General features: G+C 42.9%; 3 protein-coding genes across 3 annotated transcripts; 1 reads left to right on the forward strand and 2 right to left on the reverse strand.

Moving 5' to 3' along the window:
* Window positions 1-1,560: 1,560 nt before the first annotated feature.
* TCTA (T cell leukemia translocation altered) lies at window positions 1,561-5,074 on the forward strand. Its single transcript, XM_015817317.1, has 3 exons — window positions 1,561-1,798; window positions 3,773-3,824; window positions 3,955-5,074. Exons 1-3 carry the CDS (start codon window positions 1,561-1,563, stop codon window positions 3,995-3,997), a joined length of 333 nt encoding a protein of 110 aa, XP_015672803.1. The 3' UTR covers window positions 3,998-5,074.
* On the reverse strand, window positions 5,070-13,578 carry AMT (aminomethyltransferase). The gene is made up of 9 exons (XM_015817316.1): window positions 13,466-13,578; window positions 11,559-11,726; window positions 9,556-9,636; window positions 8,504-8,635; window positions 8,275-8,353; window positions 7,895-8,040; window positions 7,437-7,617; window positions 7,024-7,179; window positions 5,070-6,377 (listed from the first exon to the last, which is right to left on the reverse strand). The coding sequence occupies exons 1-9, from the start codon at window positions 13,559-13,561 to the stop codon at window positions 6,199-6,201; spliced, it is 1,218 nt and encodes a 405-aa protein (XP_015672802.1). The 5' UTR covers window positions 13,562-13,578; the 3' UTR covers window positions 5,070-6,198.
* A 4,326-nt stretch (window positions 13,579-17,904) lies between these two features.
* NICN1 (nicolin 1) lies at window positions 17,905-25,320 on the reverse strand. The gene is made up of 7 exons (XM_015817338.1): window positions 25,280-25,320; window positions 22,932-23,073; window positions 22,419-22,607; window positions 20,550-20,663; window positions 19,144-19,215; window positions 18,873-18,977; window positions 17,905-18,219 (listed from the first exon to the last, which is right to left on the reverse strand). Exons 2-7 carry the CDS (start codon window positions 23,070-23,072, stop codon window positions 18,178-18,180), a joined length of 663 nt encoding a protein of 220 aa, XP_015672824.1. The 5' UTR covers window position 23,073; window positions 25,280-25,320; the 3' UTR covers window positions 17,905-18,177.
* Window positions 25,321-26,851: the final 1,531 nt, after the last annotated feature.

Raw genomic sequence — 26,851 nt, forward strand, 5'->3', positions numbered from 1 at the left:
TAGCGGGGGAGGGGAATGAGCTGAACCAGTGGCAGCACCACACAAGCCTGAGCGAGAGATGGCTGGAGCTGCAGGGCTGTCAGGACTCAGCGGAAGCGCCAGGATCAGTGCCAGGCTCCAGCTGGAGCTCGGCGCTGATCCTGGCGCTTCTGCTGAGCTCAGAAGAAGCCTCGATCAGCTGAAATGTTGCAGCATCTCCAGGGTCTTGTGATTTACATTCAGATGCTTGGCAACTGATTCATATTTATGACGGTCACAGTGTCCCAGGGTCATGTGAAGTGACCAAAACCTGCTGCAACCACCCAGCAGAGGGGGGGGGATAAAAACCAAACACCCCCCACCCCACCCCCGCTGCCAATCCTCAACAGAAATGCTCACAACAATGAAAACCTCGTACAGGAGGAAGAGCGCTGCCGGGTGGGCAGGCAGGTGTCTTGCTCGGCTGTGACTTGGGGGGCACTTTTGTCAGTGCCATTGTAACTTCGAACAGTCACTAAATGAACTGTTGTAAGTCGAGGACTAACTGTACTTTATCACTTTTTTTCCTTTTTTTGGTCATCAAGTTTTGACACCTTGCTAGGCGACTGGTGGTACTCGGATATTGCCATATCCTAAAAGTGGTGAAATGAGTGAAAAGGTTGAAAAGCCCTGTTCTATCTCATCCCACAACCATTCATGCCTAGACTGCAACAGAGCGCAAGCTTTTGCCATTACAGAGAAAAATCAAAAACTTTACCCACAGACTCTTCGTGCTTCTTTCTCCTCACCCGAAATCCAGCAGCTCCAGGCGGAAAAACCCTGGAAACGGCGAAGTCCGCCTCCTTTGGGCAAGAAGAAGGAAAACGAAAGCGAAATTACAGCTTTTCAGGAACTGAGCGTAGAACAGAAAACAATCGCTCGATTCCTTTGCGCTGGCAGCTCCGACGGGAGCTTTCCTAAGAGGCGGGACTTTAAAATGGCTTTAATGAACGATTTCTTTCTTTCTTTTTTTCCTTCCTTCCTTCCCTACTCCGACAAGCTTGCGTTTTTCTGGCCAACCTGCAGCTAACGGTACTGAAGTTGCTTATACAGTATAAAAATGCAATTGTTTAACGACCGAATTTGTTCTTTAAACCTTTCTCCAAACGAGCCCGAGTTTGGTCCTTTTCCTTGGGTGAAGATCGCACTTCCTTCACGTGCCTTCCTTCCACGGCTTTCTCGGCACTAAAAACGTTTGTATAAAACATTGAGAATCGCTGAACAATCAGAATAAAAGAGGTAAGCACGTGAAAATTATGCCGCGCAATCCATCACGTCACACGCTCGTTATGCCGGTCTCTGAATTCTGCGCGGCGGCGTCTTGCGCGCCCGTCTGGCTCCATTCGCCGCTCCTAACCTGAAGGAACCCCGCGCGCGTGTATAAAGAATACAAGCCGACTCTTTTCAGCCCGCGCTGGGCGGAGTTTGCGAGTTGCCTCGAGCGCATGCGCAACGAGGACCCGCTGACAGTTTTGTTTGGATTTGTGGCGCAGCGTTGAGCCCTTGTGGGTCTCGCCGTCGTGCGAGCGGCGGGTGGGTTTGATGGCGGCTGAGGCCGAGGCAGGAGCCGGGCCCGCTTCCACGGAGTGGGAGGCCCCCACGCGCGTCTTGCGGGCTCTCACCTGGCTCGGGCAGGAGTTCCTGTCGGACTGGGAGGCCCAGGACTTGCGGGCCGCCCTCTTCCAGCTGCTGCTGCTCTGGCTGGTGGTCAGCTTGCTCGGCATCCAGGTGGCCTGGCGGGTCTACGGGAACACCGTCACCAGCCTCTACTATCGGCAAGGTAGGGCTCCCCGCCAAAGCCCCTGCGCTGCCCTGCGCTGAGTCCAGCCCGGTCCCGCTTCCCCCCTTGCGCGCCCCGCGATTCGCTCCTGGGGCTCCCGTCGTCCTCCCATTGGGTGGCGGAGACGGGAGAGCAGCCCGGGTCTCCCTCCAAAGTGTGCCCCCCCCCCGCGGAGAAACCCGGCCAGGGAAGGGGTCTATCTCAAGTGTTTCTCAACCTTGACCATTTTAAGGCATGTGGACTTCAACTCCCAGAATTCCACAGCCAGCAATGCTGGCTGTGGAATTCTGGGAGTTGAAGTCCACATGCCTTAAAATGGTCAAAGGTTGAGAAACACTGGCTATCTTGACTCGCTGTCTGGCAGCCTTGCGAGAGACCCGACAGGAAGCGCCGCCCAATAAATCTACTTTATTGTAAGGTTACATTGATGGAATCGCGTGACTCTGAACATACGTCTCTTCCCTGCCTCCCGTCCCCCAGCCCCATTGCTGCCCAAGCAACTAGGGAGGGTCTCTTCCGAGCCACCGGAGCTGTCTACATTGCTGCTGCAGGCTAAGTTGCCTTTTATGTGACTGTTCCCTTGGCTGCGGGTCTTTGCCCAAAGGTCATTCCCACGTACCATTATTAGTGGTGAAGCCCTGGCAGCCAGGCCGATTGTTCCAGCCTCTCTGGCAGCTGAGTTGACCAGGGTGTTGGTGTTGGTCATGGGAGAGAAGCAATAAGCTGGTGAAGGAGTCACATCGGATATGGGATTCTGTCCCATTCCTGAGAGGTCTTTACTAGTTGCTGGCCAGTTCTGTTACCAAGCATTAGTCTATTCTGGCTAGGTTGCCCTAAAAATGCACATTTTTCACTCCATCCTGAATGCTAGTTCTGTTACCGATTCCCCCCCCTAGCCATTTGTAAAAGTATGCACAATGGTTGGGCAACAAGTGTTACAGTGTCCTCTACCTATGGTCAAGCGTTTCTGATACTGAGGCATCTTCTAAGGTTAATTTGCACTCTGCAGAGAGAAACATGGCATCAACTGAATTCTGCAGCGTTATTAAATTGACATTTGTGGATGTGCAACTCCAATGAAGCTAGTTTTCTCTTAACTCCTCCAGCAACATTCCTCTTCTCCAAATGTGAGGACATTACCCATGAATAATACTCTAGCAGTTGATCACAGAGCAAAATGTTCCTATCCTGGCAGGGCATAGCAAACCGGGGGAGAGGGGAAGAATGTAAATGTTCCAAAAGTATTTCTTACGCTCATATTGTAAAAAGTGAATCTGCAGAATCTATACTTTTCCCAGTACGCTTACGGAATTTTAGCAATGAATTATTAGTTGTGAATGTTTGGTGCTAGTTAATTACCTACTTTAACTGGGCCTTTTTCTAGTTTTATTCTACTTAATAGGATATTCATATCAGATGCTGCTACTATGGATGTGTAAATTAGGCTCCAATTATTGAGAACTGCCCTGTGTGATCTGGATGGCTAGGCTGCAGGTGAATTGAAGGGGCCTGACTTTGGCAGAGGCCCTTCCCCACATAACGCCCGACTTGTGTTTTCCAAAGTGCTTGTCAAGTCTTCTCTGTGGTCTTTGTAAAAACAGGTTTAGTGGGGTTTTTTCCTGAAAGAGTATTAGAGTTTTGTTTAAGAACTCAACAGTTAGCATTTTCTTAAGAGCACGCTAGTTCTGCACAGCACAAATCTAGAAAAGAGAGACAGCTTCAGCCCCTGGGTATTGTTGCTTCTTTGAACAAAGAGAACATTGGAGGGTTTCCACTGTGTCTGCTGACAAATGATTTTGTGTGGCCATACTTTTTACTATTTACATTACTTTGGGGTCGGAGTGTTGTGGATAGTAGTATCCTTAAAGTCATTTCAGTAAACATCTTGCAAGACAAAAGGGAAACAGGAGTCCTCCAAGGAGCAGGAGAATAGGAGCTGAAGGATTTAGTTGCCCATTCTTCTTTTCTTTCCAGGTCCTGGAGGACAGAATGGAGAAACTCCAGATGGCTCTTCTTATTCTATGTGGTGAGTTGTTTTATTTCTTGAACTGATTATCGTATAATGGCATCAGTGGTTTGGGGCTGTCAACCCAGAAAAACACCGATTGCATTTCTCGAAGGTTTTGATATGGTTGGATTTTCTTTTTTAAATTTAGGGAGAGCACAAGCAACACAAGTACAAAAACACATCGAGAGTAACAACGGAGATGACCAAGTCTGGCTCCTGCTGCGCCAGGAGCACAGAGGATGGGGATGCTTGCCTGCCTGCCCACTCAGAGGCCTTGCTGATTCAGTGCAAAGGGAAAGTGCAATCAAAGTTGTCATTTCTCCCATGCTATGGTTTAGTTGCTGGCCACCACTGGTGCTGTGAGGACTGTTCCTATCCGTCCAGTTGCCAAGCTCTGAATCTCAGGATTGCTTTACTCAGGTTCGGGAAGCTGCAATTCTCTCCCTCCCCTCCCCCCCAAATTACATTATTTTCATCGTTCTTCTACGTGCCACAAATCTATCTGCAGACTGACCTCCAGCCTATCTTTTCTCAGCATTAAATTGCTGGCCCAGACCTCATTTCTTTCTGTTCTGGTTCTTGAAGTCCTCTGGCCCTGAGCCAGCTTCTGCTTAGAAAGGACACAGGCTCATTTTTCCAGTTGAGCATGAATCATCAGTTGCTATCTTATTCTGAGTAGGTTTGGCCTAACATAAACTGTAGTGTGAGTCAGCAGCACCCAGGTGTATTGGCCCACAGCTTGAGAGCTCCAAGATATTTGGCCATTCATTAGGGATTCTCAGAGTTGTCCTTTACATTTGGTAGGATTGGAGAAATCTAGTCTGGGCATTTTTAAAAAAAAATGTTTTCCTACCTCTGTCAGCTTTGTAGTATGGGCTAATGACTTTCTGTAGCTCAACACTTTTTAGAATAGTTCTGCTTGCAATCCATAAGCCATTGTGCTTATGACTTGAAGGACTAAGATGAAGCTGCTGTATAACTGTGTGATCTAAGAGGTGCTGATGCAATACCGAGCTTTTCTTTTCTCTGCATTGTGCTTATTGCAGAGTTTGTAATATACAGATTATAAAGACGTAATTAAAAAAAAACAAAAGTAGCTTGGTGGTTATTGTAGCTGTTGCATGTGAACTGCATTTTATTAGTTAAGGGCCATGCTACCCACTGAGCAGAAAACACCCACATTTTTCTTTTTAAAAAAATTGAAGGGGAGGCATGCAACTTTTTCATGTTCTTTTCCTAAACCTCTCCCCATGGAGCTAATATTAATTTTAAATGGAAGCTAACAATGTTTTTGCCCCATCAGCTCCTGTAAATACTGTAGCCTGATTGGATTGTTTTGGTTCACATATGCTTTCAAGAAAGTTATGCCTTTATGGGTTAAATTAGAAATGAGGTAGCTCTGAACAGTCTGTCAAAGAGGATGGTAGCACCTAGCTGACCTTGAAAAACTAGACCAAGTTGATCCTGCCTCTTACTTAGATGGAAGACCACCAGGGAATGCCAGCTCTATGGGCTGGCCAGAAAACAAAAAGCAAAAATGACACCTACCAAAGATAACAATAGCAAACTATTTTATTTTTGCCAAGAAAACTTCATAGATGTGCTCTGAGCTGTATTTCAAGATATTATCTGAAGCTTCCAGCTCAGGGGAAAAAAGCAAAGAAATAAAAGAGGATTTGCCTAAGCTTGAATCACTGTTCCTGCATATTCTCACAGAACATGTGTTAAACAATTATAAAAGTCCTCTTCTTAAAGAAAATGGCTCACAAGTAGTTCTGCAATTTTTGCTCCGATTTATCCCCGTGCCTTCTGACATTATCTCTGGGTATCTAACTACCTGATATTTATTTTAAAAACATTCCAATGGGCTCATAGGCATTCTCAGAGTATAAAAATGGAGAGGGATTACAGTGTAGTGTCCTACCCAGAAAAAAGATAGCTGATCAGCTGTGAGTCAAAGGGCGAGGTCCTGAAGACAAGTGTTCAAAAGTGGAGAGTATCTTCTTCAGTTTTTCTTCTGCTAAATTAGAATTTTGTTACTGACCATGCTCCAATTTTGTAAGTCTACCCAGAATATGCTTTTCAAATTCCGATGTGCCTAACCAATTCCCAAAATGTAGCCTAGATTCAACTGTATTTCCATGATCTGAACTAAATAACTCATGATAGCAACTAAGAAGCCACTGAGTAGATGAGAGGAATAAAACCAGGTTACTTTTCTGCTTATCAGATCTCAAGTATTCCATCTCACACTGCAGTCATCAATCATAGATTGATACAGTCAGTTCTCTAGGCCCAGGTTATCATTAGTAGCAGACTCTTCATAGAGTCAAATATCTCTTGCCTTTTAATACAATGTGATGTAAAATTAAAAATCTCTGCTGGCAGCAGCCTATTTTATAGTGTAGTAATGGGTAGGTGTAAAGGGCATTTTGGTCACAAGAGCTGGATAATTCTTCTTCCTCACCTCTACGGTGAGGGCTGTGTTCAGTTTGCTGTATTCACTGTCCACATAGCCCATAGCAATATTCTTCTGCAGGCATGGTGATGGGCAGCCACTAGTAATTTCACCTAGTGCAGAGAGAAACAGCCAGAGTATTGCTCAATAGGGAGCATACAATTTCTACACATAACAGAAACAACAGGAAACAATTCTTCTCAGATTTTGAAACTACCCTCCCCCAGTACCCATTAAATAACATAACATTCTTGTTTTCCTTGCGTAGTGCCTTCCAGATGTGCTGGAATAATTCCCACAAATTTCAACCAGCATAGCTACAAGCAGAGTCAGCAGTTTAGAGGGCCTACAGTCTCTATCGAGGAAGATTAACAAAGAGCAATGAACAAAAATGGTGCTTTAGGTCTCAATTAAGAACAAGCAAACAGGGCATGGTTATTTCAAGTTCAGATTGTTACTAGATAACAACAGCCCAATTCAAACTCAAAATTGAATGTTTTTAGATCAAAACATTTTAAATTTGAATTGTTTTATACATCTCAAGTTTATACAACGTTCTATGTGTAAATATGTATCATTTAATTTTGGATGTGTATGTTGTATTGTATGAATCCAGCTGATTGTGATATATCCAATGAAACATTATTACACAAACCTGGCTTGGCATGATACGTGAATCCAGTCACTGTATGAAGTCAACCACAGCAACAGGTATCATGATCATCATCATCTAGATTTCAGATCCATTAGACTACCTACCAATTGCCTTGCCCTCTGGGCTAAGAATGGGCACATGCTGCCGGATGGGAGGTCCTGTGGAAGTCAGCCCTACACGCTTCTTTTTCGGTTTCTCTTTAATTTGGGCCAAAATGATTGAAGCACCAGGGAAATCCATGGCAACACGACGGCGCTTCCCTAGAAGGGAGTCAGAAAAGTACAGTACCATGATAGCACTAGCTCCCTTATTGTAGATCAGAAAATCCTCCTGTCAGAAACAACTACTTGCCCTGTACAAGTTCCCACCCTTTTTATGCTCTGGTTATAGCTTCCTGCCAATATTTAATCTTTGGTTCGTATCTCATCAGGTAGGGGTTGGGTGGACAGTGGCCAGTTTGCTCAAGGTTGGCTTTGGCTGGGACAAAAACAAAATTGAGAATTCAATGGGTACTTGCCAAGAGTCCACACCAGACTGGCCTCCACAGGGGTTGTGTTCTCATCAATGTCATTGCCATAAAGACATAGACCTCCTTCCAGTCGCAAGCTATCTCTAGCTGCAAGTCCAGCCAGCCACACAGAAGAGTCCCTAAGCAACAGCTCAGCCAGCTCCACAGCTTGATTTGCAGGGACAGAGATCTAGGTATGAGAATGCACATTATTTAGTTGGTGTGATTTATATTTTCGGACCCTGTGTTTAACTCATTCCAATATTTGGATTTGACAGACACTCTTATTTTTCATCCACATTATTTCTTCCCTACCAACACATTACCTTCCTCTAATCGGAGAATAATTTGTCTCTTCTCAAACTGCTTGTCCAATTGGATACCATCTTACCATCTGCTACTATTGCAACGCTTTTTCCCCAAAGATCTTTATTCCTGCTCAGATCTAGCAGCTGTCAGTGTGATACCTCTACACCATCCTCGCCTGTGTAGCCACAGCGTGTCACCCTACAGCCTTGCACTCCAAATACAGCCATCATCGCACTGCTCATGAAAGGTAACTTAGCCAGATCATCTGCCACTCCAGGTTGCAGCACACGGGCCATAGCAGGACCTGGTAGCAGAAAAAATGGGAAATAGAAAGATCAGCATGTACCTTAGGTAGTTCTGGAACTTCACCAAAGTTTAATGAAGAAATTTAATTCCACATAAAATACAGTATTGTAATTTCATCTTGTCCAAATGGCTGACGCTATAGGAATTCACCTTTCAAGGTGAATGGTTGGGATAATATTGTCATAAGGTGCTTCCCAAATTCCAGATGGCAATTCTAAGAAATTTTATTTACCTTGCAGAGCAAGCAAAGCATTGTCTGACACCTCCAAGTGTACATCATAGCCAGCTGCTTTCATTTCCTTCATCTTATCCTACAATATGTGATGGAGAAAATAGTAAGATCAAGATGCACATAGAGGATGATGGTTTTCCTGGTCTTCTATTTCTGTAATAGAACTTCATTCTTCTTATATCAGTTTCTCTTACTTCCTCTTGGGAATGAATGGTAATGAGAAACATACCTTCATGAGGGCATAATCTTTGTCCATGCAACCGGCGTTTGAGACCACATATAAATGCTGATCTGAGGTGTTGGTCACAATCAAATCATCTATAATGCCGCCTTTATCATTTGTGAACAGAGAAAGTGTGCCCTGAAAGGAAAGGTAAATTCAGCCAATTCCATTACTGGTCTCGGAGATCAGTTTTCAAGAAGGACACGCTGAAGCAGAGAACTGGATACAAATGCAATAAGCATTAAAGCTGGTATCCCCTACCCCAATCTATAAGACATATTCCTTAATCCTGCAATATAAAATGAGATTCCATTTAGAGTTACAGCTCTGTATAAACTTCACAATGACACACAGTACATTGTTTTAAATTTTTCAGGAATATATTTTTACTATTCTGTTGTTTAAGGTATGAATTCAATTTTTTAAGTAAAGACTACCAAGACTCTCCAAATGTAAGGCCCTTTTGTATTCCTCAAGACATTAATTTTGGATGTTGAAAAGTCAATCTAAGTTATTCATATCTTTAAAAATAGAGAACCAGAATTATGTAATAGAGTTGGAACTAGCAGTCAGTTAATTTAACATCTTCAGGGCAGAACCTACAATGGAGGATTCAGTTATAGCAATCCATCTTCTGCTTAAATATTTGTATCAAGTTATTCCACTTCTGAGGAGTTCACTGCTATTAAGAGCTCCTAATTTTGCCACAGTCTGATTTCTAGTTTCCACACATTGTTCTATGTTTTCTGATCTCTGGAGCAGCAGAAATCATGATGGTCCTTTAGATAATTGAAAACTTATGTCTTAAGCTAATATTCTTTTCTCTTGTCTAATTATATCCAGTTCTTTCATCCATTCCTTATAGGACTTCCATTTCAGGTCATTATCTGACCATGCACCAGGTGTCTATGTCTATAAAATGTGGTGATCAGAAGTGGTTACAGTAATCTAGATTTGTCAAAGATCACCTAACTAACCATGGGTTTGATCTTGGATATCTCAATCACAAATCTGCCATCCTATTGATACTCCAAGTGAACTATTTGGTTCCATTGTACCTGATCAGGCTTCAGCTCTGCAATATCTCCAACTACAAGATTTTCTATAAGCTTCAACCTGTCCCTGCCAAACACTTTTGTCTGTAAGAGAGAAAGAGAAAAATATTTTATTTCATTTAATCTGGAAGAGACACCATGAGGTTATATTATTACATGACATTTAGGAACAAGGACAACATACCGAGACATAATTTCGGGGCCTGCTTAGTATATAAGAGTGTATGTGATCAAAGGTATTCATGAAGAGTTTAATTAAGAGAATATATGTAGCTCAGGGCTGAACTGTGGTGTCCTTGATTAGGATATTTTTTTCTGCCCAAGAAGAAAAATTAAAAGTCATCTACAAAATACAGTGTAAGGATTACAACACTACTGTGTAGGGCAGACAGGCAGAAAACTAGCAGGGTGAAAATGATAAAAAACAGAACTATAAATCAGAAGATCAAAATAAAATTTACTGTGGGCTTCTAAAATAATCAATTTGTCCTGGGAAAATTTATATGTTTTTGCCTGACATAACAAGGACAAACAAATATCTCTGGAGAGACCATTACAAAGGTGAGGTGTCGCAACTAAGAAGGCTTGGTCTCTATTATATCCAGCTGATCTCAAGTTCAGGACATTGGGAGGGAAGCCAGTGGAATGATGTGGATGATCCATCCATTAGCAAATTTTCTGTAATGTGGTACCCTCCAGATGCCAACTCCTGTCTGTTTTGGAAATCCAACCTATTTAAAACAGGGGTCCCCAATCCCCAGTCCATGGAACGGTCCATAGCATGCCAGCAAGCAGGCCACACAAACAAGCAAAGCTCCATCCTCGGGATGCCGGCAGTATTGAAAACCACGGTCCACGGAAAAGCCTTCCTTCATGGCACTGGTCCCTGGTGCCCAAAAGGTTGGGGACCTCTGATTTAAAAGACACAGTTCAGCAACAGCTGATTTGTAGTCCTCGACTTACAACAGTTCATTTAGTGACCGTTCAAAGTTACAAAGCACTGAAAAAAGTGACTTATGACCGTTTTTCACACTTATGAATGTTGCAGAATCCCCATGGTCAAATGATCAAAATTTAGATGCTTGACTACTGAATCATTCTTATAATGGTTGCAGTGTCCCGGAGTCATGTGGTCGCCTTTTGTGGTCTTCTGTCAAGCAAAATCAAGGGAGAAGTCAGATTCATTTAATAACTGTGTCACTAACTTAGCAACTGCAGTGTCCAGAAAGGTCATAAAATGGGGCAAAATTCACTTAATTGTCTCACTTAGCAACAGAAATTTTGGGCTCAATTGTCATAAGTCAAGGACTTCCTGTAATATAATTATTTTATATTAATTCCAATATTGGAAAAAAATATCTCATAATACAAGCTTTAGAAAAGTTAATCCATCTCAAGCAGTACTATGGTTGCATGACATTTATAGTCTGGAATTAATGCTGCTTGCATAAAATTTAGTGTTAAAAATGCAGACACAAGAGAACTTTGATAGATCTATTCATGCTGGGAAGTGTGTATATTTAATTTCAAGGCTATTTTGCCTCTTTGGTTGAGGACTATATGCCAGAATTGGGTAGGATTGGAGCAGATTCAGTTAGTATCTGCACTGGGTAGAGCTCTTTACTTCTTCTCATATAAAAGCATACATGGTTTGCACATACAAATCTTGCAATCTGCCCCTGAGAACTGTAGTTGTCCCACAAGGCCCACTGTTAGTGACAGAAATGCAGAGCTCCATCTACTGCAGTGTTTCTCGAAAATAAGGAGTTTCCGTTTCCTAAAATATCAAAAGATGGTGCTGGATTCACACAACATGAAATCATACATGTGGTATAGTTTTGAAAATCCAGTCAGTTGTAGTTTATTCAATAAATTATGGCTTAGCACAGCCCATGAATTCAATCTTAGCTAAATTAAGATCCAGTTGCTGAGTTTGACACGGACAACTGGAGACATGAGAGAGGAACTCAAAGGTGGCGACTTTTAAGCCCTCCCTTTGACATTACCTGGAGCATGTGGGACACATCAAAGAGAGAACAGTGCTGACGTGTGTGGAGATGGGAGTCCAAGTGGCTCTGTGTGTATTGTACAGGAAGGCTCCAGCCTGCAAAGGCCACCATCTTCCCACCATGATGTCGGTGGAAGTCATAGAGAGGGGTCTGTTTCAGGTTCTCCTGCAGAGGAAGGCAGTAGATGATTGCCAGAAACTCCCAAGTGATCATTCAGAACGAAGTCAGATTGAGACAGGCCAAGAAACCCATTATTAGTCCTACCATAGCTATTCCTGACCACAGCCCAATTAGAAGCAAGAACACCCCTTTGCCCCAGCTACTTCACTTCAAAAACAACAAACCCTGTTTTGTAGCTCTGAGTTTCCCAGAAATCCAGGCATTATTACATCTTGGTATTCCCTTCGCTATCCATGAAAAACCAAACATCTGCTACTGTTTCAGCCTTAGCTTAAGGCCAGCCTGTGGTTCAATTTCCTGATGTGGGAACAGGACAGAGGGGGTAGTCTGTCTAAGCTACCTTCGACCTTTGTAATTAGCCTTGTTTACTCAGTGTGTTATCTCAAGTCCATTGTCAAGAGAACTGCAGTCCTTCTTGCCCTTTGTACCCACCGGCCTCCTTTCCTCTTTCCCACTTACTGAAGTCCTGTCCATAGAGAGTGTGTATACAGAAACAGTAAAAGTGCAAGAGATAAAGCACACGTCCAAAAACCCTGCATATTAATATTCTAGAATACACACAGTAATTTAGGACAGACGTTTGCCTGGTATTATTTATGAAAAGGAATCACTGGGGTAAAATTGCCCAGAGGTGGAAAGAGGGGAAATTCAAATTGGTGCAAATTTCTTTAAATAGGTTGAAGGTGGATTGGGGGGGGGGGGTGTTTCTCCTTCCTTCTGAGCATCCCTTTCATAGAGATTCAATTCTCCCCACTGCACTACAGAAGACCAGAAGGCAAACTAATTGTGGCTGGCAACAGAGAGTAGCGGCAGGAACAAATATTTTAAGTGGCTTGATTTTCACTGCCAGAAGCTAAAGCCACCTCTTTACAACTGCAGTTGTTCAGGAGGCAGCCTGTCTCCTGCTTTGTTTTGATTTATGGAAGTACTACTGCCAGAGGCCAGCAAATTCAAGCTTCATGTCTCAATTTATGGAAGGCGTTCTTCTTCACTCATATTGTCTGTTGATAGCGCTGCTTTTTGACCCCCAACCTCCATACCTGTGTTTAGAAAGTGACCTGCCACACCTGAGCAATGACAGCTGCTAATTAGAACAATCAACACTTCAATGGTGGCATCTCACGGTCAGACACTCCAACAGTGTGTCTCTTGATGCATGCCAAAATGGAGCACAGGTGGATGAGGAGTTTCAGGGGTTTTTGTTACTTTCTCTCCTTATTCGGAAAAGCACAACTCTTTGAATTAATTGTCTCCAGGAAACTCAGTGTATTCGAGGAATCTCTCAAGAGACTCCCACAAAATCACTTCTCACTAAGAAAAAAGCTGGAAAAGAGGTACCGTATCCTTCTCTCTCTCCTCAAAAACTGTCTGGCAGGATACAATTCATCAGCCTGAAATAAATTCTGCACGTGCTCTGGCGCTCTCTCGTGCACTGTGTTAATTCAAACGTTTTGCTTGACCCGACCTGTTGAAGTGAGATTGGAGGCCCGAACCCTCGCTAAACTCAGTTGTCCGTATGAACGCATACAGACGTGCGCTACTTTTCCCTCGCCTGCCTTTGTCCCCCCTCCCTCCCTTTGAAAGCACAAGTGCCCCGCAGCCTTCTGGCGGTGTGGGATGAAGCTCCGTTTCGCACCGGGCGGTTCTAAGTTTTTGCCTGCTCGCCCACAAACAGGCAGCCCAACTTGTTTCTAAACGCGCACAGCTGCCGCCCACCAGCTCACCTGCCCAGAAGAATAGCTCCGCTTCCCGCTTGCAATGACCCCGAAGGAGCCCAAGCGCCGGAGCGACAGCCTTCCAGCAGCCCCAGCCCGCAGCATTTCTCCCTGCCAGCGAACACCCCCCCCCCTTCGGCTGCCCTCAATCTTATTTACGGACCCTCCCACCTCTGGAAGCCCGGAAGGAGCCTGGGAAATGTAGTCGATCGCATTCCTGGCGAATGCTCCCAGGAATGGCCCGCCCCACCCAAAGCCGATCGACCAGGCCAGCTGTGAAAAGGAGAAGTTGCTGCTGTATAGAGCTATACACAGCTCAGTTTGTTCAGCATTTCTCCTCTCTGTTTAGAAGGCGTGGCGTAATAAAGCAGGGCGAGAGAGCCCGCACTGTCTGACGATCTTGTGGTCACAACATCTGGCCTTCCATAATCTTATTTTGCTTCTTTAAAATGATATTTTCCAGTCAATTTCAGATCCTGTTCTCGTGACACCGCCCAGGGACATCCTCAAAGTATGTAAAATCTGTTAGTCTTTGACACAGTCACCTTAGACTAGGAAAGATAGCTGAGAGGCAGTGAATTGAAACAGATTATCAGTGATTGCAAAACACACACACACACACACACACACACAAAACCCACAGAAGTCTGGAAGCACCTTTTCCCACTAACAAACTTTGTTTAAAAGGCATCCTGAAAGCTTATACCTTTTAATAAAAAGTGTTACTTGGAAAAGGCATTAGCAGATTTTTTTTCCCCATCATAGACTAAGAGTTCATTTCCAGTATCTGCAATGGAGACAGTACATTTCATGCTGCTATAGTTTTCAGGAGATTCAGGGATGGACAGATAACTCTTTAAGTCAGGCTATTGGTGCTACTAGTCTTGATGCCCTTTTAGTTTACTGTCTTAGGTTATCACCAACTGTCAGGCAGTAACACCTGACCCAAGTTTCCTGTATGCATCTGGTTGGCCACAGGGTGACACAATGCTGGATTAGCTGGACCTTCAGCCTAATTCAGCATCTTATGTTCCAGTAAGGACAGCACTGGACAATTTCTTTCCCTCTCCCATTTGCATGAACTGCATCATTTCCTTTGATTACATCTACTTACTGTATTTCAGCTGTCTCATATTTCCCCCCACCCACTAAATGGGTTAGGGTTATTGATTGATGGTTAACAGTAAATTTGTCATGATCGCAAAGGTGCTGCACCAATTGATTATGTCTGTGGCAGGCAAAAACTTTTAGGACACAAGGTTATATCACTAGTAACAGGCAAAAAGGAACCAATTCATAAAGAAAAGAAATTAAGGCCATTTAAAATCTCTCCCCCCCACCCTCCAAACAAGACAAGTTTTCCAGGAAACCCCCCCCCCCCCTATGCTTTTGGAAAGTAAGCTCATCTTGCTCATAGACTGGTGATAAGCTGAACCACCATAAGGATGAGAAGAGAGATATAGCCAAGTTTCTACAGGTGTCAGAATCTGCAAGTTGCAGGGTGTGGGGTTGTGACTGAAGTCCTGCCCACTTTTATTTGCAACAGTGTTGACTGCAGGGCTGCATCTTCTATCTTTCAGATTTTGACACCTGCCACAAACACCTATGAAAGCTGCCTTTCTCAATCACTCTTTAAAACTACCTAATGGATGGTTGTCATATATACACCACACTGCATTTATCATTCTGATTATCCATTCATTCCATTTGGAGAGATTCTTGGTAACTGTGCTCTTCTGCCTGCTTCATACAGTAATGGAAATGGCAAGATAGATGCCCAGAATCTTAAATCTTATTCCACAGAAGAACCCTCAGAATGGCCAAGCTCCTTTCAAGATGTTTGGCTGCAAGGCATTCATCCTTATTTATACAACTGGTTCACATAGCTCATGGTTTCTTGAATAATCCAGAATTATCTGGATTCACATACCATTTAGCTAATCAAACATTGCCATGATGTAGGCTTTTTTTAGTGTTGGTTTTGTGACTATCTAGCATTTGTGATTTGTAAACTGAGATTTATGACAGTATGTTGTATGAGTCTAACCAGAGACTCAGAGAAAACCATAGGTTTATTCTTGTATATCCTAACCATTAATTAGTGTACAAATCAACATGTCTGGGCTCACACAACATGCTAACCTGAAATGAAAATACAAAACCAAACCAACTACATTAGCCCTCGACTGAACCCATGCATACTCATCAGACTAATCCATGAATATTGGCTGAAGGATTTGAGAAACAATTTAAAGTATGTCGATAGAGATTCAGCATTCAAAATCTCTGAGAAATCAAGACATAAGTCAAAGAGGGAGAAATTTCTACACCTACTGAGTTGGACTTTAAACTTCCATTGTCCCCAATCATTAGCTCAGTCATGGAAGATAGAACCCATTAACATCCACAGGATGCAAGGCTCCCGTATAAAAATAAATGCTGAAGAATAGACCTCCACTAAGCTCAGGCGCGTAATTGAGAACTGCACACATCTTAAGATAATCAAAAATGATAACAGATATTATCCATTCAAATACAGGTGAACAAAAGCACGGATTTGCTGTCATGTTTAGTACTGGCATCTTCTTGAAAAGTTAGATAGGCTAGATTTTCAGCTTTTGGTGTTTAAGAATTTTATACCGAGTATGAAATTAATGAACACGATATAGACTTACTAATGACACCTTAAAGACCAACAATTAGCAAAGTGAACATTCTCCCTGGAGATCAGTCTGCCCACAGTATTGAGCTTACAGGTCTCTGATTATTTACTAGTTGTTGCTTCAATAATTATTCTATTGCTGTGATGATGTTTAAAAGAAAAGAGAAGCAAAAGCATTATTTCAGAATCATATTTTTCAGTAGGACATCAACATAAATGCAAGAATCACAGTTGGGGAAAAAGTGAAATTACTCAGAAGTAATCATTTAAAGTAAAGAGTACAGTAGGCGAAAGATCTGTTATTACTTTTTTTATTGGGCAGATAATTTGAGACTTCATCTCATTCTTTGTTACTTCCTTTTTCATCTCTTATGTATTTGGAAAAACTGTTCAGATAAAAATATGGCAGCAATGTTTCCTTCCATTTCTACTCTCGGAACAACCTATTCCTCTTTCTGCCAATAAGCAGAAGTAAATATATGGCCCCAAAAGCAGGAAACAAAGCAAACCTTGGTAGACTGAAGCCAGGTTACTTACTAATATTGGCATTAGCAACTGAGCTATCTCCGCCAGATGGCTGGAAAGAATCAGCCTCAAAGCTCCCCTTTTTTGCCCCAGAAACTATACTCAAAAGCAAAGCAAAGCAAAGAAATTAAGGCATGTATTCCATATGTATCAGGAACAAAAATTTACCTGCAGTCTTTAGGATCAAAAGTATTTCCCATGTGTTTACAGTGTGTCATTATATAGTACATAGCTTTTCATTTATTTGTGATCCCTTAAATATATAGAGTGCATTAGAAGTCTATTACAATCCTTTTCAAATATAAATAATTAACATAAATAATTAACTATAAATAATAACATAAATAAATAATACAAGGGGCATAATATACAGAAAACAGCTGTAAAGACACTCCAAAAATGCAATAGTTTTTTTTTTTTTTAAAAAAATCACATACATCCCACTGCAGAAATTTATGTTGTTCTACAGCAAGGGTCTTCAAACTTGGCCCTTTTATGACTTGTGGACTTTGACTCCCAGAATTCCTCAGCCAGCGTGGAATTGAAGTCCACAAGTCATAAAAGGGCCAAGTTTGAAGACCCCTGTTCTACAGTTTGATCCTTCTGACAACTACAAATTATGTCCATACTGTAAGAAGGATTGTTTCCTTTTCTGTGGAAATCATACGATGCTATTCCAGTAAATAGGTAAGTCATTCAGTGGCTTGAATGAAGGTGCTCAAATATCCCTCTTGGTAATTGTCAAAAAATATCCCTCTTGGTAATTGTCAAACCAATCTCCAAAAGGCATTTTTCAGCTGAGCTTTGCAGATACAATCTATCTAAAGATTTTTGACATGAGATAAAATGAACCAAACTTTCTCTTTCATTTAACCAAGTTCAACACTCATTGGACCTATGAGAAAACGTAATAATAGCATATTGGGATAGAAAATGTATGATAAAACCTAGCTTTCTACAACCTCCATCCCTCCAAGAATACTAATGTCATGGTTTTAGCATGGTGCAACATTTTCTTTTTGAAGTCTACACACATATTAAAAGACCTATGCCCTGTAATTATAAGTGAGGTAGACAGCAACATTGATCTCTGTACCTGGCATTTTTTTAGAATTGCCCTTTTTCAATCTTAGACACCTATATCCAGAGTCCTTCTTACAATATCGCAAGTCACTATTTATAAAAATGAAGGATTCCTTTCCTCCATGCTCCCAGTACCAGATTCTTGAATATATTTCATTTTGCCTTAAAAAGAAACTTATATCATGCAGCAAGGCTTGGAAAAGCAGATCAGGAGAGAAACAAGCCTAATTGGGCAGTTTCAGTTTAGGTAATCTAACTTTCCAGGGTTCAGTGCAAAATATAGGCTTGAAAACCAAATTACCACCAGAATCTAAGTGGATAGTTATTGGAACATGAGACGGGAACATGGAAGCAATCAAGTCTTAATCTTCCTTCTTCCTGCTCAAGCTAGGCTACAATGTAAGGATGCAGCCCTGCTTGAAAGCCTTGCTTCTTCTTGTTTTGGGACCATTCAAGTATAAGAAAGCAGATTAAGGTCATAGGAGTCCTCTATCTGAAATACACATAAGAAACAATTCAACAAGTTGAGCACACTGAAGAATGCTTATTTCCCCCCCCCAAAAAAAATCTAGTTCTCTCTTCTTCCTACCCTCTCCCTATAAGACAATGTAGCCTGGGGGAAGAAAGCTGAAATTGGACTCAAGCAGTACTTAGCTGGTCTCATCAGCCCCAACAAACATGCTTCATGAACAGAATTGTTAAAAATTGCACCTAACACTGGAAGGATCACAGGCACAAAGATTACACCAATTCAAATCAACAGCCTAAAAGATGATGAACTTCGACCAGTTATTATCTCTTGCCTTAATCTGTGTCAAATTAATCTGAAAAACAATGCTAAACCAGTCTATGTTCCTTAAAAGGACATGTAATATAAATAGAAATTGCATACTAGCTGTGTAACCCCCCCCCACCCCACCCCCAATCAGGATGATCATCAGTCTGTGCATTTTAGCCGGTACTAGTTTTATAGTAATTTTGATACAAGGATTTTATCACGGAGGATCTGTGGGTAAACATCTTAAAAGGAGCCTATGGATAGGGAAAGGGAGGTATTTTACCCATTTGCAGTGCTTAGAGGTTCTGGCTATTTTTCAGTAATAAGAACATTTCTAAGACAAGAAGCAGAAGAACAGAGAAACTAACATCAAAGCGCCCAATCCGTGCTACTGGTTGGCTGGCTTGGAGCATCTCAGTTAAAACCCACATTTGCTGCAGTTCGGAAGACACTCTGTTGGCATCAGGAAGTCCCTGAAAGCAAAGAATAACTATATTCAAATATGCAGTTCTCTGCTGCTTTTGCTCTTGCAAGACCAGCTCGGTCTGAAGGTCTCTTCTCTCTAGGAGCTGTTAACAATCTGCAGCCAGACTAAACTTATATATCTTTACTGAGAAACATCTCAGTAATAATACTTACATCATGTAAGCTTGTTGGCTGCTCCTGAGGAGAAGGATGAGAAAGCCAAGCTGGAAAGCCTTTCTGAGGATTCTGTAAAGAGAAGGAGGCAGTCCCAGAGAAACACACAACAAAATCAGGCAACATACACACTCCATCTTCACCATTCACTTTCCTAGAACCAGTGATTAGGAAGATTTACCTTTAAAAGTATTTATTTCAACTGTTTCCAAGTACATTATTACTTTACAGATAAAAGGAAGAGCTATAAAATACATTTTTTCCTTATGTGAAAAAACCTTTAAGGTCAATTTTAGATTTCCACCTAGTTCATATGTTGAAATTAATACTAGGTCTTGTGCACACTAAGTAATACAGGCAGTTACTTTCCTAAATATTACTAATTATAAATAATGTTATAATTAGTGTACTATGAATCTGGCAGATAAAGAAGTAAATACCATACTAGCTCCATGGATGTCAGAGATATGTGGATAAAAGTAAAACTCCCTTAAATCAAAGTTCAACTTCTGGTAGAGGGAATACATCATAGTGCAAAATGACACAAGCAAGTAACTAGCTAACAAACAAGCAAACAAATTCACTTTAATACAAGTAGTCCTTGCTTACCAACATTCATTCAGCGACCATTTAAAGTTATAATGGCGCTGAAAAAAATAACTTGTCTGCGTAATCACTATGCGTTGTCCTTTGCCTGGTGTGTGGGGCCCCTCCCCCTTGCAGAGCAGACAGAGAAAGGGATTGGAAGAAAGTACATTTGCTTTTCTACACACTGAAAGCAATGCAATTACACCAGAAACCTAGGGCTGGGAAATGCAAGTGCTACACAAACAGCTTACAGTACTTCCTTGAAATTCCTTGTGATCCAATCTACTGGGGGAAGGTTAGCAATTCCTGCAGTCAGTCTCTGCTTGACCCTCTTCCTCACTGCAGAGTGGAGAGATTAGAGAGAGATTTCAAGAGAGTAAGCTGCTCTTCTACCCATCAAAGGCAATGCAATTGCAGCAGCGGGAAAGGGTCAGGCAAAGGACAGACTGAGCAAGGACCACCTGAATAAGGATGGTTGGGAATAGGTACCTCTCCAGAGGTTGTGAATCAGGACTATGAGTATCCTCAGCCAGCTAAACCAGGGGTCTTCAAACTTGGTCCTTTTATGACTGGTGGACTTCAACTCCCAGAATTCCTCAGCCAGGCACGCTGGCTGAGGAATTTTGGGAGTTGAAGTCCACCAGTCATAAAAGGACCAAGTTTGAAGACCCCTGAGATAGACCAATGATATAGGATACTGCAGTATATTTAGTTTTCCACCTTTTAAACATATTTCCAAGCCACTGCCAAGATCCTTGGAGGATTGGAACAACTGCTAAAGAAAGAATCATATTTTTGACAAAATTTTGAATATGTACCTTTTGACACAAAGAAAAAAGTTGCAGCTCCTCAATTGCAAAATGCAACCATACTGGAGAAGGCTGGCGCAGGATGAAACGCATGGCAGACACCTGATCCACATCACAAAGCATCTAGCAAAAAAAAAAAATGGAGACAAAGCATTACTGAAGCACATATACCTACATAATTAACAGAAACTGGATAATGAAATTAAATTACAGTATTACTACATATTATTATTGTGGAATTACTAGATTGGGGAACATTGCTACATTTTGCTTGGATCTAAATAAAATAACATTTTGCTTAGATCCAGGAACAAATCATAACATTCAGGAACTTCTGCTACACCATTCTATATCAGCTACAGTTTGGAAGGGAAAAAAAAGCCCTAAACCAGTAGTGGGGTTAACCGTGTCCCACTGTCTCCTTAGCAGCAGCCAGCACGGCATATCCCACTGGCCCACTCCCCATCTTCCCATTGCCTTCTCTTTCCTCAGCCACTGCCTATAGCCACCATGGAACATCCTACCTACCTCATTCCCCATCACCACCCTCCAGCACCTTATCTGCACAGGAGTGTTGGCTGTGTTCCAGAATGCCCTCCTCATTCATTTTAGGCAATAAGAAAACTCAATAAACTTGACTCACATCCCACAGAAGCTGAAATCATATTCTGCCATAAGCACAGAAACAAGAAGAAAAAGCAGCTATAGCTACTGTATGAAGTAAAGATGTGTCTCCTACTTGAAAGAAAGATTATCAGAGACTGAGACAAAATATTAAAGTGCAGAGACCACCACACTGAGAATAAATACACCGTCAAGGCCATAACTCTTCTACTTGTGATTGTAAGAATTGGACCACCAGAAAGGCTGAATGAAGAAAAAAATTCAATGCTTTTACATTGTAATCCTGGAAAAAACTGTTAAAAAAACATGTGGGCTATACAAAGAGTGTATAATTTTGTTGTAAGATTAAATAAAACTAGACTGTTCACTTGAAGCATCAATAAGAGAGCTAATGCTTAAACATTTTGGATATATGATATATAAACAAAAATCACTGGAGAAGATCGTGATGTTTGGAAAAACCAAAGCTAACTGAAAAACAAGTCAAAAGAAGGGAAGGTAGCTAGATACTATCACTGATGATGCAAACACAATGTAGCTACTGTTAGACTCACCCTAGTAAGTCATTCAACAGAAAACATCCTGACATTTAAAGGAGGGATACAACAATGTATGCCAGCACTGTACTTATTCAACTTATTTATCAATGATATTGTCATAGTGGGGAAAATGCCTTCCCAATAAAGGTGGGAAATAAGAAGTTCTCAGTGTTTCTTTATGCAAACAATCTACTCCTCATGTTATACTCTCAGACAAGCTTTCTTAATTTTAAATCCTGAATGTTGAGAAGTAAAAATGGTGATATTTGAGGAGAAAATAAAAATGCACAAATGGAGAGTTAAGGAAGGCAATATAGAACAAGTTCCCCCATATTGACATTTGGGCATTCTTTTTACATCTTCAGGCAGTAAAATAAAAATAAAATTGATCAGCTGTTGGCTAGAATAATTAGATTTTGGAAGACAAATTGGGGGTGTCAAATGTCCCAAGTCCAAACCTCCCTGTTTCCTTATTTTCCTTATGCAGAAGAGATATAAGGGATTGCTACACCTCACGATGTGAAACTTTTCCTAAATATATTTATTAGAATTATTTCTTTTCTGCATGTGGAAACTGGCACATTCCCAATCAGAATACTTGTTAGGGCATTTAATTATTAGATTATTCTTGCCTCACTACCTGCTTCCAGACCTACGCTATGCCTTTGAAGCAAATGAAATTCCCCACTTCCCCAGTAGAAACTGAAATCCTGACCTGATGCCTGGAAATAGAAAAGTAGTTTTGGGAACCCTCCTCTGTATGTAGGTTAGGCATCAAACAAAAGTTACGTAGACAAGTAACCCATTTGGAAGGGCTTTCATTCCCATCATCTGCAGAACTTCGTCGCTGTACTCGAAGGGTCAAAAAGGCAGTATAGTAATTTTTGAATGCAACTGCCTGTAACTGAAATAAAAATAAAGCATTGATTGAATCCGTAGCAAGCAAGATTTAATAAGGTAAAAAGAATACAGAAAAAACTTTCATGAATACTTTTTGTTTCTCAGAATGTCTTCAGCAATAAGTCTTTAAATAAATGTTCTGTATTGCTTATAGAAGGAAAGGGAAACAATTTTGATTTGGAACAATCAACTGAGTAAATTAGAGATATAAATTTTGGAACAGGAATCTTCTGGCTCACAGATAACCTTAGCTATGAGATTTAAATCAATTACAACTTCTAATTTATCTGTTGTGAATCCTTGACATCTGCTTTTCTTTCACACTTACATCTGTGGTCTGTGAGTGTGGGAGTGAAACATCAATCACCAGAACACCAGGTCGGCCCATCTCGGTCTTCATGTCTCCCACTTGCAGTGCTACTGGGTTCTTAATGGTGCAGGGGACTAACTCCAATGCCATGGTCCCCATTCTGGAATAAAATAACAGCTTCAATAAAGTGGCATACAACAATCACAATCATTATTTCAGTATATTACATACAGGCTTTCTATGCTGAAGGGATTTCTTCCATTTTCCACCCTTACTGGATGAGGAAGAGTTTTTGAAAATGCAAAAACTTTCATAAAAACGTTATATGTTTTCCATTAATCAAAGCAGTGCTTTTTTTTCAAAACAAACACACACACAAAAAAAACAGGTGCCGGAACTCACACACAACATACAACCCGCCTTGCCTACCCTACAAGGTTCCATCCCAAAAAGGTGCCAGAACTCCATTCTGGGCGTTCTATGAGAAAAAAAGCCCTGAATCAATGTTTACCACAATTTTTTTTTATTTATACACCCTTCCAGTGCTTTTCATAAAATACAAGACATTGTGCCAGGGAATCCTATTTTGTTAAGGCACCAAGTGGCTATTTCAGATAGAACAGAACAGAATAACAGAGTTGGAAGGGATCTTGGAGGTCTTCTAGTTCAACCCCCTGCTTAGGCAGGCAAGTGGTTGTCCAATCTCTTCTTAAAAGCCTCCAGTGATTGAGCATTCACAACTTCTGAAAGCAAGCCTTTCCATTGGTTAATTGTTCTAACACAGTGTTTCTCAACCTTGACAATTTTAAGGCATGTGGACTTCAACTCCCAGAATTCCACAACCAGCAATGCTGGCTGTGGAATTCTGGGAGTTGAAGTCCACATGCCTTAAAATTGTCAAGGTTGAGAAACACTGGCATATCTGATGCTGCTACTACTTATGAAAAGCTTAAATAAACTTGACAGCTAGAAATCTACGCCTCAACAATTCTCTGAAAGAATGCAAATGCCCAGCTGTCTGCAAGGAGTATAAACCATTCCCCCACCCAGTCAGAGCTGAAGAAGCTTCTTGGATAAGAAGCGAAACGTCTTTAAAGAGAAACAAGAAAGTCCAGCTGCCTCGTGAAAAAGCATCTTCGGGACAACTATGACCTGGGTGACTGAGAATCTCCATAGCCATTTCCCTATCCCTGGAAACTAAACAATAGCAACACTCCCCGATCCTGCAGACTTCCGTGTTGTTAGTAGGGCAGGTGGGGGTCTTGGACAGCTTATCATCAAAGGCAAACGTCCTTTGCCTGCACTAGTGGCCGAGAGACCAATGGGCAAGCCAGGGCGCCGTCATCCGGGAAAGGGAGCGAACACGGGTCCGCCCAATGCCGTTGCTTCACACACAACTTGGAACGCGCTACAACTCATCCGCTCCCGGCAGCCCGATTACAAACGCGGCTCTGCCACCCTGTCTTTTCCATCTGCCTCCTTCCCGCTTGAAGCCGGGCGAGGACGGGCTGCGAAGGGGCTTCCGGCGTCTAAGCTCAAGGCCAGGGCTTTTCAACCTTTTCACCCATTGTACCACTTTTAGGATATGCCAATATCCGAGTACCACCAGTCGCCTAGCAAGGTGTCAAAAACTTGATGACCCCCCCCAAAAGGAAAAAAGTGATAAAAGTACAGGTAGTCCTCGACTTACAACAGTTCGCTTAGTGACTGTTCGAAGTTACAATGGCACTGAAAAAAGTGCCCCCCAAGCCACAGCCGAGCAAGACATCTGTCTGCCCACCCGGCGGCGCTCTTCCTCCTGTCCGAGGTTTTCACTGTTGTGAGCATTTCTGTTGAGGATTGGCAGCGGGGGTGGGGTGGGGGGTGTTTGGTTTTTATTCCCCCCGTCTGCTGGGTGGTTGCAGCAGGTTTTGGTCACATGACCCTGGGACACTGTGACCGTCATAAATATGAATCAGTTGCCAAGCATCTGAATGTAAATCACAAGACCCTGGAGATGCTGCAACATTCCAGCTGATCGGCGTTTCTTCTGGGCTCAGCAGAAGCGCCAGGATCAGCGCTGCTTTCCAGCTGATCGGTGCTTCTTCAAGGCTCAACAGAAGTACCAGGATCAGTGCCGAGCTCCAGCTGGAGCCTGGCGCTGATCCTGGCGCTTCCACTGAGCCCTGACAGCCCTGCAGCTCCAGCCATCTCTCGCTCAGGCTTGTGCGGTGTGCCGTCACTTCAGATCATTCCCCTCCCCGCTACACTTTTCTAGGATGGTCGCGTACCACCTGCCAGGTGCCAATGTACCACAGGTGGTACCTGTACCACTGGTTGAAAAGCCCTGCTCAAGGCCACTTCCAGCGCCCCCCCCCCCCGCTTACCTTCGCTGCCAAGAGGGTTTCAGGAGGCGGAGCCCCCGTTGCTAAGGTTCGCATCGCATTTCGAACCGCGGATGACGTACGTACGACACCCGTTCGAAGGAGGCACAGGAAATCCGTCCCGAAAGGCGGGGACTTGCACCCTACTATAAGCGAAACCAGCGACGTGTCCAGGCCGGCTGATCTGACTCAAACGGCCTCCTTATAGCCGAGCCTGCATTGCTACGGCAACACGGTAGCTTCTTCTGCGATTGGCCGACAAATGCGCTTCTTCTCGCCCGCCATTGGAGGGCAGGAGCGGTCGGCCACGTCGGACGCACTGATTGGTCAAAGGGTTCGAACGGGAAGCGGAGGGGGGGAAATGCCGTGGACGTTCGTTCTGGCTCCCGCCAGCGGGGAGGAGTCTCTGAGTTGGCCTGAACCGGGAGCCGCGGGTGAGGGCGCGAGGTGGCACCCGGGGAGGCTGCTCGGCGACTTGCTCTTCGGGCGGGAGGCGGCGGCTGGGACCTGGGCGCTGGAAGCCTGCTGCTGGCGGAGCTTGGCTGGACGGGACGGGGCGAGAGAGCTGGAGCGAAGGGGGGGGGGCGCAGGCAGGTTTAGTGTAGCCGAGAGCGGGTCGGGGTGGGTGGGGGGAGTGGGCTCCGCAAAGCTGAATTTTCCTTCTTTCCGCCCAGGTCAAGATGAAGGCGCTGATCCTGGTGGGGGGCTACGGCACTCGGCTGCGACCCCTGACCCTCAGCATCCCGAAGCCGCTGGTCGAATTCTGCAACAAGCCCATCCTGTTGCACCAGGTGGAAGCCTTAGTAAAGGTAGGGTAAGGGGGGGGGGTTTAGACCCCATCCTAGATGCCTCTGTACGGGACGAGTGAGTTGCTTTTCCTGAGAAAGATGCATGCTCAAAAGGCTGCCCGACGAGCTGAAAGTCAAAAAGCAAAGCTTTTGTCCTTGTTGCATTTGTGTGGGAAACCTCTACCTGTTGTATTGCTGCCTGACGCAAGAGTTTTTTTTAACGGAACGCTATTTTAAGAGAAATGCTGGGGTTGTCCTGCTTGCCTTTGAGAAGATACAGCGCAGAGTTTTCTTTGGAGCTCCCTCTTTTTTTATTTTTGCATTTATTTATTTATTTGTGAAATGTATTTGCTGCCCGTCTTGCTGTGGGGCTGCTCTGGGTGGCTTACAACAGTAAAACAGAAATTCCATTGGACTTAAATGGATCTGTCTTGCCAGAGAGAGAAATCAAGATGTCTGATAGAAAAGGGATGAATGTGAAAATCAGACTAAATCTGGACTTGAAGTCATAGATTTTGTCTGCTTCAGAAAGCAAAGTTGAATCTCCAACTATCACACTATTTGTTTCTGCCTGTTGCTTAGGAAAGGCATTCATGGTAAGATTATTTTCATAGCCATGGCCTTTTATGACCACCTAGAATAGATGATTTGTTTTCCTCCTGTTCAACCGTGTCCATTTGCCTAGAAAAGCCCCTGCAGTTTTCTTGGCAAAGGTTTTCCAGAAGCGCTGTGCCACTGCCTCCTTCCCGAGGCTGAGAGACTGGCCCAAGCTGGGATTAGAACTCGC

This window comes from Protobothrops mucrosquamatus, unplaced genomic scaffold, assembly GCF_001527695.2.
Source record: "Protobothrops mucrosquamatus isolate PMUCROS unplaced genomic scaffold, P.Mucros_1.0 scaffold574, whole genome shotgun sequence".
Taxonomy (NCBI): domain Eukaryota; kingdom Metazoa; phylum Chordata; class Lepidosauria; order Squamata; family Viperidae; genus Protobothrops; species Protobothrops mucrosquamatus.